Source organism: Odontesthes bonariensis, chromosome 1 (assembly GCF_027942865.1).
Source record: "Odontesthes bonariensis isolate fOdoBon6 chromosome 1, fOdoBon6.hap1, whole genome shotgun sequence".
Taxonomy (NCBI): Eukaryota; Metazoa; Chordata; class Actinopteri; order Atheriniformes; family Atherinopsidae; genus Odontesthes; species Odontesthes bonariensis.
In genome coordinates this window covers 22,583,970-22,598,564 of record NC_134506.1, presented here as the reverse complement: position 1 = coordinate 22,598,564, position 14,595 = coordinate 22,583,970, and the positions used below count along the sequence as shown (strand labels likewise).

Here is a 14,595-nt window from a genome sequence, read left to right as displayed (position 1 = left end):
AAAAGCAGATGGTTGGAGTTGAACAAAGTGTAATGTTCCAATTAAATTGAATTAGAAGATCTCAGAGCCTGTCCTCACCCAGCTGTTTAAAAGGATTATGAGACTGTATTTGTTCTGTGATGTGCTAGTAGCCTTCATTTTGTGTTGATTTTACACCTACAGATGCGATTTGAGACATCTAACACCCTCATAAGTTTTGATGCAGCTACATAAAATTGAAGCCAGCTTAACTTCTTGGTTTCAACTAAGTATGTGGGAGCGTTCAAGGTAAACATGATGTGCCTTGAAGCATCCGCCAGATTGACTAAATGTAACGTAACAACAGTGTCAAATCTGTGTGATTGGACCACACAGATAGAGTCCTGTGCTTCTGAGACATTACCAACAAAAGAATGAGGGGGTCTGAACCCCAGTGACCCGTGGGCGTAGCCTAAATCTGAAACCGTAACTATGTGAGTAAAGTATGCCCGATCCATCTGCTGTGGTGTGTGTGTGTGTGAAAACTGTACAGCAATTGAAAATGATTTAGCAAGATGACAGTCTATACATGCGATAATTCACTTTGTTTCCACCGAGTTGTTTGAAAGCTGTCTGCACATTTAAACGTGTCATCAATTCATTGGAGGGGTGTTGCTGTGGGTGTGTTCATAATGTATCTGAAACTGTAAAAAATGCAGTTACCTCAGTCAGGTAACACGTCACACAGCAACTGAAATCTAAATGTATTCAAAATCACTAAAAGCTGATGAAATATAGAACAGCCTAGAAAATTTTTCCATACATTATTTGACAAAAGGTTTGTTTAATGTTTTTTTTTAACTAAGCTTTTGTATGTACGAAGCTTATCTTTAAAAGACGGCGTTTTTAAAAAAGATGAATTTTTATGGAATTTTCAGCTTTAAACAGAAAACTACAAAAAACGGGAGAACCACAGATCTAATAAACAAACTCCCCCATCCCTCGACAAGTCTCTCAAAACAAAAATGAAGCTCAATGTACAAAAGAATACAAGCTACACTCATGTAGGTCTGAAATCCTAGTCTCCTTCAGTCTTAATGTGCATCCATAAATCAATAATCCTCTAAGAGATTAGTTCCCTTTCTTAATTCCACTTTTCTGTCTCAAAATGATCCTGGCACTTGTGATCAACCCAACCTTAACAAGAATACATGTTGTATGTTTGATCTGACAGAAGAGGAGCCAAGAGAATCTCTGAATCACAACCGTGATGAACCAGTTTCACTAATTTACATTCACACGAACAATGCAGGAAAGTTCCCACCTCTGCTTGACTCTTAAAATAAATCTATCATTCACCACACGATAGGCCGCCAGCAGTGTTCTCTCACTTGATCAAAGTCTGTCAGCAGGTCTGTCTGCCACAACAGAAACTTTTCATAAAGAAGCAAGCAAGAAGATTTACGTTTCATTTTCTGAACTCGTAAATTATATGAAACGCCATCTGAGTCCCATTGCAGTACTTTAAGAATATATTCTCCCTTTCAAAGGTTTTTAGTGACATCAGGGGGCAGATTAACTGAAATCAAGGTAGATATAAAACTGTCATAATCCCTTTTATTAGTATAAAAAAGGCATGAATATTTTATTTTTTTACTGATCACATTTTAAGTAGCTCCAAATTATTCAGAATTAGACAGCATATAGCAAATCATGAGACTGCAGGTGCTACACCATTTGCATTCAGAACACAACAAACCGCATGATGCACAAGGCATCCGCATTCGATCCTTAGGAGTTGTTCATTTTGAAGCCTGAATGCTATACAACAATGGTGTTGAAAAGGGCACGAGAAAGTGTGTGTTGCAGGATTTGGCTAAACTGTTGGCAAAGTATCAAAATATAATATGACCCACATAAATCTGCCTGATCACTAATGATGAGAAGCCTCAGAGCTTAGTGATTAGGCTGACATTTGGTGTAAACGTGGCAGGCGAAGAGGACGCAGAGCTAAATACACCAAAACATTTTCCCCCTTTGACTTCTTGTTTATCCATTGTTTCATTCATTTGTGTAATTATATTCAGCTTGACACACGTGGTGTATCTGAGTGTGTCATCCTAAAGCACTGCAGCTGCAGACTACTTTTCAGTATTTTTGGGTTCAGGTAAAAGATCAGATTTGCTAATACATGTACTACAGTTTCATTCGGGAGTCAACAGATGTTAATAGAAACCAAAACCTCTGTGAGTCCCTCTGGCACCATTATGAAAAAGCTGATTAAGTACAAATGAATCATTTCACTAATACCTCACATCTCTGCTACCTCTGGATCAGCTAGGACCTTAAGAAAAACAAACTGAACCTGGTATGAACTGAGTGTTTGGTCATATGCGGACATCTTTGATCAGTGTGTTGTGCTCTGCTGCCAGCATGTGGTGGGTTGAAGTTATGGCCCAAAATGAATCGGCTCTTTTCTTTGTCAGATAAGATTTGTCAGCTTTAAAATTGACTTTAAAATGTATGCAACTTCATCTTAAAGACACTGTTTGCAGATCATTTTGATCTGCTGTTACACGGTCAAAGTAGCTGAAACTGGATATTGGGATACAAAACTGGGATTATCATGTTCTTAACAAGAGAACGTTGTGTCAGAAATCCATCTTTTGATCCCCCAAAGACAACAGAGAGCTCACAAAACAGACGTGAAACTTGTGTAACTTGCTATTTGAGAAGCAGCCTTTGTTTCATTATCACACATTAGGATCCAGTTACACGAGATCCTGTTTAATATCAAATGTGTATGAAATGCATCTTCTCCTCTGAGACTTTAATCATCAGAAAGTTAAGTCTTCAAATGTGTCGGGCCCTCTTACATCTTGTTTTCCAGCCAATAATCTAATCAAAGCAGACAAGGCTTCCTCAGCTTACAGTGTCTTATCATGTCTTCATCAAGCAGGTGGACACGATAAGAGGAGCGTGGCTGCCTCTGTGAGACCCTCCTGATCTCAGAGGGCCAGCTGTTAAAAGGCTGTTGCTGATCACGCTGCTTTAACTTCGACATCTAAATCTCAATTCTTGCTTTCAGTTGGTTTTTAATTGGATCGAGTATAATAATTGGGTTAGTTTCGCCAATATCGGCAAGATGCAAAAACTTGCAAGATAATCTGCTTTAGTGTCTCTTCAGAGCGACTGCTATCGTGCTATCAACTTCCTGTGGCAGAATGGAACTAAAGGTGAACACCAGTGGTGTAGTTCATTTGAGAGGTGGACAGGTCATTCATGATCCGTCGCTGCCACCCTCTGTTTCTGGCTGCAACATCAATACAAACTGCTATATGTTGAAAATCGAAGGAGCCGGATCCCATCCCAGCTGCCATCAAGAGCTGAACAAGTCGGCAGCCCATCACGGAGACAAAAAGTTGCTCTCCCCCCTACGGTGAACTTAGAGTCACCAGTCAATCTGACATGCATGTTTTTTGGACAGTGGGAGGAGAGGCCCCGGCCGAGATTTGAGCAACCTTCTTAGTGTGAAGCGACTGTTCCGCCACGCCACCGTGCAGTCTTCTACAACGCTTACGTCTGTGAAAGTAGGAAAACCTCTTCCACACGGCAGCTTCTCCTGTCGACTGATCCACCCAGTTTCCTGTAAAAAGGGGCCAGTTACAGCAGTCCTTGTGTTCTGGGGTAAAAATATCCCCAGATCTGACAACAAAAACTAAGATGACAACAATTCTGTTGCATTTTCTTTACGCCTTCTTTTCTAACTTTGACTAGAACAGTGACGTGTGTCTTATTGTCTAAAATAAATTGCTATTGTAACTGCGGATAATTAGACATACTTTTGTTACTAAAACGGTCCTGCCTGAGCTCATTAATTAATTTTTCCGATAGTTTTCGGCCTCTGGCTAAAACGAATGATTCACTACATTAATATCAGATTAGGTCTGTCCTCCAAATTAATGTCATTTTGTGAGCTTTATATCTATAAATTTAAATAAACTGTGTATTTTCATTTGTTTTTCTGACCTTTAAGATTGAATTGAGCTGCTTGGCGTTGAATGTTCCTGTTATAACCAAATCTTTTTTTTTTTTTTTAATGATTATAATAAATGTAAAATTCTCCCACAAACCCACTGTTTAGGAGCCTAAAATCAATACCTCAGTCAGTTTCTATTCTACTGCCGTATCAATGCAGACGGGCACGAGGTAAACCTTTAGGATTAAGCTCTTTAAACTGGACAGATGTTTTCTGCTTTAAGTTCCACCAGTTACAGACACGTTTAATCACGCTGCCTCCTTATCGTGTCTTTGCTGAGGAGAGGACGCGGCCAAACATCATTCCTGTTAATCTTTAACAATAAAAGGCAACAAGGACTGCAGCAGTCACTGGTTTCTGAAATCCGTCATGTTGTAATTCAGTCTGGATTGTCTAATAAAGGATGAAGCATATACAAAGTCTTTATTTTTGATCTTTATTTCATGATTTCATGTTTCACTTTTAAACAACAATTTCAAGCTTTGCACAAAAAGACTCTAACCACAACAGCCTGTGCACTGCTTAATATCTTGGCTGCGGGAGGAGCGTAACATCACATTTCAGATCCAGCCGATGACTATAGGACCCATTACTCTTTGAGGAGTTCAGCTGGAGATCATGACACAAAGTGGTGATGACGGATTTTCTCCATGACCAGAAAGTCAGGTTTTCTCCTTCCGTGAGTCATACATCCTTCCATCAAAGCACATTTAGTAGGTCACCCACGAGAATGAAAATCATAATTGTGAGTGAAATAAAACAGTGACGCCCCGACGGTGCTCGGCCAACCCATCAAATCAAGGTACAACAACATTGTAAAGAATAATGTTAATACTAAGTGTTTTACAGAATATTTTCCAAACAAAAATAAATTCCTTTGGTCAAGTAAAAAACAAAATGAAAACAATAGTGAACTCTTCGTCTTACCAGTCTTGATTTCCTCATTTGTCTCTTTCTACAGTCATCCAGGTTCTTGAGGCTCTAAGGCTGCAAAGGAGGTGTCAAGGCAATATGGTTATGGTGCCCCCCCGCGCTCGATGCTGCAGCATGCTGGGAAGAGGACTAGAAGAGTAGGAGAGGGGCAGAGGCATTGACAGAGGACCAGATCCCTCAGACAGCAGGTGAGGGTGCATCAGGATCGGGCTCGTTGCTGTAGTTGTTGCTGTAGTGATTCCCACTGGGTGGGTGATTGGGTAGGATGTCCAGTTCATCCACTTGTGGGCCAGGGTGCATCACCACCAACTGGTCTTGGGGGATGTCTGCAGCTGCTGCTGCCAGGTTGGTGATGGACTTGGACTTAACACACTGGAAGTCCACATGACGGCTTTTGCCCTCCTCTTTTTCCCAGGACATGCGGATGAAGGGCCTCTGGACGTAATTGTAAATGACCTCCGGACGACCTCCGGGTCGTTTCTTGACTTTCTCTTTATATGTGGGGTAACCTGTGAATGAAACGAGGGAGCAAAAGCTTTAATCAGGTTAGAAAACCACTCCCCTTCAGCTACAGCCAAGTGTCCTTCGTCTGTAGGTGATGTGATGAGCTACCCTTTTTAGAGGTGGGTCCGATTTACAGCGTTTTCATGATGGCAAAAGGCTGAACTGCTTCAAACCGCTGTCTAATTTCTTTATTTATTTATTTTCCAGATTCTGACAGACAGTCACAGTATTCCCTTTTAATTTAGCTGCTGTTTCCTTGAGGAAAGCTGCCCGATCCCCTTCGACATGACTTTCGCTGTAGTACAAAGCTTGCAGGTGACGTACCTGTTGTAAGTGAAGGATTCAGCCATCATCCTAACCTCTGCTGTGAACACCTTGTACAACGGACTGTCAGTATCAAGATCTACATTTGTGATTGCAAAGTTCAGCGTACCTTCAATGCCCAGTCGGATTTTCTTCAATCCTCGCTCCTTCAAAACTGATTTGGCAACATCTCGGTTCTCAATATACTTGAAAAACCTGTACAGTTTTGTGCTGTAAATGACTGAAAGGAAAGCAAAAACAAGATGGTTTTCAACAGTTTTATCATACATTTGCAATTTTTCTTTATACAGTACACGTTTGTCATGTTTGTCTGTGTTAACAGGTACTCACTCTGTGAATACTCTTCTCCCATTTGGGGCGGATACTCTTCATCCCAGTCCACCACATCATCATCAGTGAGGACTACAATGTGACATTCCCTCTCGCCGCTCTGAGCACTGGCGACCATCAAAGGCAGAACCATTTCTTCAAGGTAAAACTCAAACTGACATCGAGCTCCATCATTGGACAGCTCATGCATCAGGGCACCTGTTCACGAAAGCGAATCAGTGGGACAGTGTGAGCCAATTTAAGGCAGCGCTATGTAGTTCCAACCATGCAGCCTCAGAGAGAAAGTACAGACGGAGGTAAATAATAAAGAGCACTGAGCAGTAAGCTTTGACGGATCATTCAAACTGGCCCTCGGCTGTAGCTTTTTACCTTTCCAGTTAAACAGTTGGCTCAATGTAATTTGTGAGATGATTTCGTAATTACAATCATTGAATTTTCAGTTTGACTAATAAATATCAGTTTATATCAAATTTCAATCATCAACACAGGGCTGAAAAACGATCACAAACGTAAACACGACCACTTAGTTGGTTATTAGGAGGAGCAGTCACTTGGAAATGGTCTGACAGAACAGCCATTTAGTTTGAATGGTCAGGAAGAGCCCAGTAATCCCCAAAGCACAAGCCTGCCATGAATTAGTAGCTGCTGGAACACCACAGTGACTAAATCCCAATGGGACTGAGAGGAGCGTCGGGTATGACACAAACTCCTGTTCCCTAATCCGCATCTTTTGGTTAGACTTGAGCTTGCAGCCTTCTGGTGGAAATTTCGACAACAAATGAGCTGTTTGGCCACAATGATCAGGGGTATGTTTGGAAAAGTGAATGTGAACCAGTGAACAAAAGGAATGCTGGACCAACTGTGAAACAGGAAGGTGGTAGTTTCATGCTCGGGGCTGTTTTTGCTCCCAGACAAACTAGCAGACGGAGCATGGTGGATGAAAAAAGGAAGGAGGATTACCTATGAATTCTTTAGCATTACCTCCATCCTGGACTCACCACAGTGATCCAACGCTAACTTTGCAGCAGCAGATGTGAAACATCAAACCGGATTTGTGGCAGGAGAATAATTCACTAAGGCACATGCCATCAAAGATATAGGACTACGTGTTTGAGCATTTGCATAATTCTTAACATTACGATGATATCAGAAAACACCAAAAAAAAAACAACCAAAAAAAAAAAAAAAACACGAACATGTGCAACGTTTCTTTTTTTAAATCGAAGATGATGTACAATTATTCTATCCAAGTAAAAATAATAAATAAAAGAACTAGCTAAATCTTCCATGTGTCTATGCTGGAGGTCTACTCCAGCAAATTATTTGAACAAATAAAAGTTGTAGCCTTTTCCTTAGATCATCAGCATTTGCATACCAGCCAACAAAAGCAGTGTTGTGAAGTGTCGGGAAGCGCTGAACAAAAGCTGTTTGAGCCCAGCTCAGGCACTGAAGTATTGCAGTTTCTCACACACGCTCTCCTTTCACAGGCATCACTCCCCCCCAAAATATAAATAACTTAAGAGTCAACAGAACATGTGTTTTCCAGCCCATTAAAACTCTAACCAACCATCAACACTCAAAAGATTGGTGAATAAATGCTCCGTTAGCTGAAAGACATCTTTTCCAAGGTTGCAGAAGGTGAAAATGACAAAGCAGTTTTTTTTTTTCTGCCGTTATTGCAGAGTAACAAACACCGTTTCATCCCGGCAAAAATACTCACTGAGGTCTCTGCATTTGATGGTGCTGTAGTCGAAGGAGATGCATAGATAGTCGCACGCCTCCCGCAACTCAGGGATGGAGATTCCATCTGGACAACGGATTATCCCAGATTTGTAGTAATCCTGTCAATTAGATAGAAATTTAAGAGGGCAGCATTTTCAGACAATGTTGATCCATGAACTGATAAAAATTCGAATAAGAAAAAAACATTGAAGTATTAAAAAAAAAATCAGCCCCTAAAGACTGACGGTATCCGTCTTTGGGTGTATTTTGTCATACATACAACAGAAGATTTATGTTGCTGAACTCATATAACATACGAGTTACATTAGCCTAACATATGTTCAACTGTTACTAGATGGGTTCTTGGTAAGTAGAAAGCAACATGAAGCCAAAATGAGACTCACCAGTTGATCATTTACAGCAGTTAGTGAGGTATGCCAGGCAACAACTGTCAAGCACTGACAAAAATCCAACTGTTTATAACATTGAACTTTTTCTATTTCACTCCAGATTGTGTATTACAAACACTTAACCTAAAGGACAAGGTGTTTCTAATGAGGTCTATGTTTCATTTGTCCTTGTTTATGAGTTGAACATCTTTTACTGCAGAATCAGTTTCTGAAGCATTTAATATGGGTGTAAAATGTGATGTCATTTAATCCCACCGTTACAGAGAAGTCATTAAGAGCAGCTTCCTCAGAAAACTGTATAGTGCTAGTTTCCTTCATCACAATCCCCCATTTCTGCATTTAGTCTCATAGTAATTTTAGCCTTTTCTGTCAGTTTCTTAGATGGTTCTAATTATAACGCCAGTAGTGTGGAGAGCCAGAGCTGTTTCGGCTGTGAGTGTTTTTTTTTTTTAGTCTACCATAATTTGTAGAAATGGAGAAAATATCTGAGAAAAACTAACCAGAATTGCTCTGAAAACTGTTGAGCTGATGCCTTCGGCCACTTCATACTCTCCTTTCTCGTTGGGCCGTGTGAAATTATGTTCTCTTCCAGATCCAAACATTCTAAAAAAAAAAAAAAAAAGAAACTTTGGTTTATTCTCTCAATAAAGGCTCAGACTAAAATGCTTACATTTTTAAAAGTTTGGACACACCAAATAATTCTAATGAAAATGTTAAAAATAAGTAGAACCATCTTAATTACTTGCATAATAAAAGACAGTGATACTGATCAAAGTGTTCTTTACCTTCCCAGCATGGTATTGGGTTGTGCAGTGAAGATGGAAGGATCTACTACAAAACGTGTGTTGTCAACAATCAGAGTGACTCTTTCTGAGGTCCTAATGTTTCGGTTTCCAACAGTGGCACTTGCACCTCCTTCCTTAGGATTCTCGTAGACGAAAACCATTTCTCCAACTCCCAAGCTTTTGAAGGTGCCTTCAGTACTGGACAAGCTACTATTGCGACTGCTCACCACGCCGCTACTGCTGGAACCACTGGGTGAGACTCTCTGAGGCCTTGGACTACCGGGCCTTGATGATGAGCCACCATCTCGCTCACGGTCTACACACCCATTCACATAGACACACACATACACAGAGGAAGAACAATGAATCACAAAGAATAGTTGCCTTTTGTTGTTGGGTCACAAATGACTCAGCAAACATCCAGTTCGAAAGAAGAAGCAACTTAATTACTGACAAACATTATTTTTGTGTTCATAAGAAACACTTCCGGTGGAGAGGGTCCTAATCAGAGTGTATGTCTCACATCTAGCAGCTTTGGTATAAACACAAACAGGTGGATAACAGCCTTGATCAATTTACAGCCAAAAAGATCAGAGATATGTAAACCATGTCTGAGATTTATGTTGCAGTCAGCTGTTCTCCACACTGAATGAAGAGAGCTGCAGAGCTCTAACATGACGTTCATGTAAGCCCCATATTCTTTCCATGCATGCTCACCGCTGTTGTGTTGGCGCGTGGGTGAAGTGACGTTCCGAATGCAGGGGGTAAGCTGGCCTTCTCTCTCATGTGAGGAGTCCCGAGAGCGATCGCTGGAACGACGGCGGTCACGTGAACGGTCACAGCCCCCACTGGCACCATGCAGGCTCATCTTCTTCAGTTCTGCCTCCACTCGAGAAGCTCTGGGCTGACCGCTGCTTTTCAAGACAAAAGCACGTGTAATGCTTCTCTCTCTTTCGCAAAGTCAGAGGATTTTTTTTTTTTTCACTGTTATGACATTCATCACAACACAGAATCACCTCGTTTACACACAACTCACTGAGAAGGTGTCAAACATCATTGTAATTTAGCATATATGTGCTCCAACAAGACTGTGAGGGAAGCCATGAAAACATATGTGACATCCTAACCAACCCCATTTCTGTAGGAGTCCAACAACAGCGTGACACACAAGCTTCGATGCAGTCCAGTATCGTTGAATTCGCCTTCAATTCCTGATCTGACGCTACATTAAAATGTGTTTACTCATGTTTGAGTGATCAAAATAAAGTGAGTGAACACAGGAAATATTCCTTATCAAGAGAAAAACATTAGTGTACAATTTCCATCCATTATCTTCCGCTGGTCCGGGGATCGGGTCGCGGGGGCAGCAGCTTGAGCAAAGAGACCCAGACGTCCCTGTCCCCGGCCACTTCCTCCAGCTCTTCTGGGGGGACCCCGAGGCGTTCCCAGGCCAGCCGAGAGACATAGTCTCTCCAACGTGTCCTGGGTCTTCCCCGGGGCCTCTTCCCAGTGGGACGGGCCCGGAACACCTCACCAGGGAGGCGTCCAGGAGGCATTCTAACCAGATGCCCGAGCCACCTCATCTGACTCCTCTCGATGCGGAGGAGCAGCGGTTCTACTCCGAGCCCCTCCCGGATGACCGAGCTTCTCACCCTATCTCTAAGGGAGAGCCCAGACACCCTGCGGAGGAAACTCATTTTGGCCGCTTGTTTTCGCGATCTCGTTCTTTCGGTCACTACCCACAGCTTGTGACCATAGGTGAGGGTAGGAACATAGATTGACCGGTAAATCGAGAGCTACGCCTTCTGGCTCAGCTCCTTCTTCACCACGACGGGCCGGTGCAGAGCCCGCATCACTGCAGACGCCGCACCGATCCGTCTGTCAATCTCCTGCTCCCTTCGTCCCTCACTCGTGAACAAGACCCCGAGATACTTAAACTCCTCCACTTGGGGAAGGATCTCATTCCCGACCCGGAGAGAGCATTCCACCCTTTTCCGGCTGAGTACCATGGTCTCGGATTTGGAGGTGCTGATTCTCATCCCAGTGTACAATTTATTCCTGTTATTCATTTCATTAAAAGAAAATAAACTGGGATGAAAAGTACTGCTGCAGGGTAACAGTCAGTACATTTACATGTCAGAGAGCGAAATAAAAATAAAAATAAATAATCACTGTGTTTGTGTCTTTGAACACAAACCTTTTAAATACATATAAACACGTTTATCCCACTGGAATCTTATTAAACTGAATGTCTCAAACTCGGACTACTACACCCAGATAAGGCAGTTAGCGGTCTTAATTAGTATTGCGTGAATAGATTCAATTTGACCTGAAGTGACCAAGGGGCTCTGGGTATGCTCCATAGTTCTGCCCCCCACTGACCAGAGAGTGAGAGAAAATGCAGGTACACACAGGAAGAAGCCAGTAACAACAGAGAATAACCACAATAGACAGCACGAATCTCATTTATGAAAAAGTAAAGTGCACAGCAAAATTAACAGAGCTGTCAAGCTGTTCAAGTTATTGCTCGAAATGAGCAATTTGCTGCCAGCTAAATTGTTTGCCAATCGTTTTTGTCAGTGATGTAACAGGTCAACTGGAAAAGTCCAATACTAAAAAGCTGATGGCAGCGAAGTAAGATATACATCAGTCAATAAATGAATTCCTCTCCCGTGCCTGTATCCTGGGTCAAGGACAGTAGCACAAGATGCAACTGTGCATGCTCAATCTAACTGTGGAAGTGAATGTACAGACTGCTTAGTCACTCAAATACACTAATCAGCACAGCGGGACACCCGAGGCCTAAGACCAGACATGCACATCTCAGTTACTTGTGTATACACCTCTCTGCTATCCAAGCACCCTTTCCATGTCCCTGGAACGCAACAAAAAAAATCATCATGGGGAAAAAAAGAAAACTATACTACAAATTAGATGAGGAATAGGGCTGGGTATCACCGCCAAGTTCCTGGATCGATTCGATTTCGATTCTTAGGGCTTTAAATCGATTAATCACGATTCGATTCGATTCGATTCGATCCGAATCGGTTCCATCTGCTTCTCTTGGCGCCAGGATTTAACCTCAAAATGTTGCATTTTGACATCAATATTTCAAAGGGCTGTGGCTTGACAGTGTTAACAGATTGTTACATTATATTAGTAACACCTGAAGCCACCCAGTGGAAAGAAGTATTAGCAAGATTTTACACTATATTCAACGTGACAGCCTACTTAATTAAATACATTTGTAGGAGCCATTTTAGTCTCACCTATAGGTAGGTTTTAGTGTAGTTTTAGATTTAGCCACTTGGGGGAGCACTTCTTTTATGGTAGCTAACTTAGTTCTAGGTATAATTACAGGTGCCCAGAATTAGTGGGTTGATGACTGCTTGGACTGGGGAACACATGGTTCTTACCGTAGCCGTGTGCATTGGAACCAGTAACTTCATGAAAAAAATCATTCATGAAAAAAAAAATCGATCTCATGCCCTACAAATCGATTATGCAAATTTTAAATGAAATCGATCCAAAATCGATTTAATCGATTTTTTTACCCAGCCCTAATGAGGAATATTAACTTCTTTAACGGGAGTCAACATTGCTGGCTCTCACAGACACAAAACCCTGATACTGCAATGAACAAGTAGCCTAATCTGTTAATGTATTTCAAAACCACTTTGCCATTGTGGAAAAGAGTTTCATCTTGATCACAACACAGGTGGGACACCAGCAATTTCCAAAAACTGCAAACATCTGATAATGCCATAAAACAGCAAGCTATATATACTTCAACATTATTCATAATGTTTAAAACTGTCACAACAATGGCATTTTAGTTACCAGTTAGCTGTATTACAAATGTTTGCTATTAATTTTCCATGTCAACAGAAATCTCCCCACAGTGGTCATGAAGTGTTTTATTTAAAAAACTACTCATCTAAATGCAGTCTATTAGAAGTTAAAGGTTGGTCCCACTAAACCACAGCAATAGAAGGGGGTGCTAACAGCAAATCATTTCACAGCTTAACAGACAAATGTGTGACTGACTGCTTTAAAATCCAGCACAAAGTCTGTACCTCTGACAGTGGGTGACACAAAATGTCTGGTATGTTCCTCCTCAGAAGACCCCACAGTTTTTCATCTGGCTCACCTCGAATGCTTGCAGAGTTTGCGAGGTCGACTCGTTACTTTTCGTTCCCAATTTTCGGTGTCACTGGAGTTACTGTCATATGCCATCACCCGTATAGGGGGGACTCCGATCTGGATCTTTCACCGTGCATAATCAGGTCGGCAGTAAAGGGCGAAATCAACAACTTAGTTCGATCCCCCTGGCAGCCCCTGGGAAACCATGGACAACCTTAAACAATGTGTAACTGACTACATGTGAAACACTGTAAAAAGAGGTCAACTATAACGCCTGTTTGAACCATTAAACGGATGCCTAACATTTATTAATCTCTGAACAAATAGTCATCAATGTTTCTGTCAGACTGAGTCAGCCCACGATTAGGCTACATACTTTGCTATGCTAGCATACTTAGCTTGCTAATGTTAGCTGTTTTTGCTAGCGGCACATTATAACTGTATTAACCTATTATTCATCGACAGCAGAGAGGATAGTGAAGATAACCCCACAGTGTTGACATGATGTTTTCATATTCTCGGCAGATACAGTAAAAATATGAAAAAGTAGCTACCAAGCTTGCTACGTTTTCCGTTGTAATCCAAATCGCCAGCTAACCAGTCATCTCCTTTCAAAACACTCACCCTGATGACGTGAACAGGAAAACCGTTGACGGCTTGACGTGCCTACGCACTCGAAAGCTACAAAGCTGTTATAACAGGTTGGTTATAGTATCTGCTCCTGCGACTTTTTTCTCTGAAGGATGAAAATAATATTGAATTAACGAGAACGTATGGCTGAACAATAGCTGGTAGAATGATTTTCACTTTTTCCTTAAAAGGAAATCAAGGGATAACGAACTCCCATAGGTCTCGCGATATTTTCCGTTTTTTCTGCATTTAAAGCTAAAGCACAAATATGCAGACACTTTACAATAGATAAATATCATGGCAAAAATAAAGGAAGAAGAGTAAATTGCTCGTTTCAAGCAGATTAAGATAATATTTTATATTATTTTATTATGAAATCCAACAGTTAAAATATAAACAATGCTTTTGGACAGTTTGAACAATGCTACAAGTAACATAATAATAAAATACAAACATAAATTATAATTTACAAAGAAAACTAACTTTATATTTGGCATTTGTTATGAATTAGAATTTTCATGGCACAGTTTTAAAAAAATTACACATTCTGCTCTTTACTGATGCAAGTTTTAAATCAATTGACAAACTTTTTATCATTGGAGAACAAGCATGAATAAATATTAGAGGGTTTTGGTAAAATCTGTATAGATTAACTTCCTTTGAAAAAAAAAAAGTTTAATTGTTTTTTGTTTTGTTTTTGTAAGTAGTCCAGTAGTACTGTGTTGCTGTCTATAACTAAGCCTAAGACCTCTGACAAGATGAGGAAGAACTCATAAACATACAAACTAACAGTAAAAGCAAATGAGATAATAGGCTT

General features: G+C 41.0%; 1 protein-coding gene across 8 annotated transcripts; it reads right to left on the bottom strand.

Annotated features, from left to right (window-relative positions):
- Nucleotides 1-4,417: 4,417 nt before the first annotated feature.
- On the bottom strand, nucleotides 4,418-13,964 carry btbd10b (BTB (POZ) domain containing 10b). 8 transcript variants are annotated; one of them, XM_075460483.1, is made up of 9 exons: nucleotides 13,773-13,964; nucleotides 13,156-13,343; nucleotides 9,723-9,919; nucleotides 9,006-9,321; nucleotides 8,721-8,823; nucleotides 7,809-7,929; nucleotides 6,089-6,286; nucleotides 5,868-5,978; nucleotides 4,418-5,439 (listed from the first exon to the last, which is right to left on the bottom strand). In XM_075460483.1, exons 2-9 carry the CDS (start codon nucleotides 13,239-13,241, stop codon nucleotides 5,108-5,110), a joined length of 1,464 nt encoding a protein of 487 aa, XP_075316598.1. In that variant the 5' UTR covers nucleotides 13,242-13,343; nucleotides 13,773-13,964; the 3' UTR covers nucleotides 4,418-5,107. The 8 variants fall into 8 exon arrangements, with proteins under 8 accessions (XP_075316598.1, XP_075316590.1, XP_075316607.1 ...); XM_075460475.1 differs by having other exon boundaries at nucleotides 13,703-13,780; XM_075460492.1 differs by having other exon boundaries at nucleotides 9,723-9,916; nucleotides 13,703-13,780.
- Nucleotides 13,965-14,595: the final 631 nt, after the last annotated feature.

Coding starts and splice junctions, on each gene's coding strand:
- btbd10b (XM_075460483.1), bottom strand. CDS start 13,241: ATGGCATATGACAGTAACTCCAGTGACACCGAAAATTGGGAACGAAAA. Junction 9,920..13,155: donor AAACTCTGCAAGCATTCGAG/GTGAGCCAGATG, acceptor TGTCTTGAAAAG/CAGCGGTCAGCCCAGAGCTT. Junction 5,979..6,088: donor GGGAGAAGAGTATTCACAGA/GTGAGTACCTGT, acceptor CTTTCCTTTCAG/TCATTTACAGCACAAAACTG.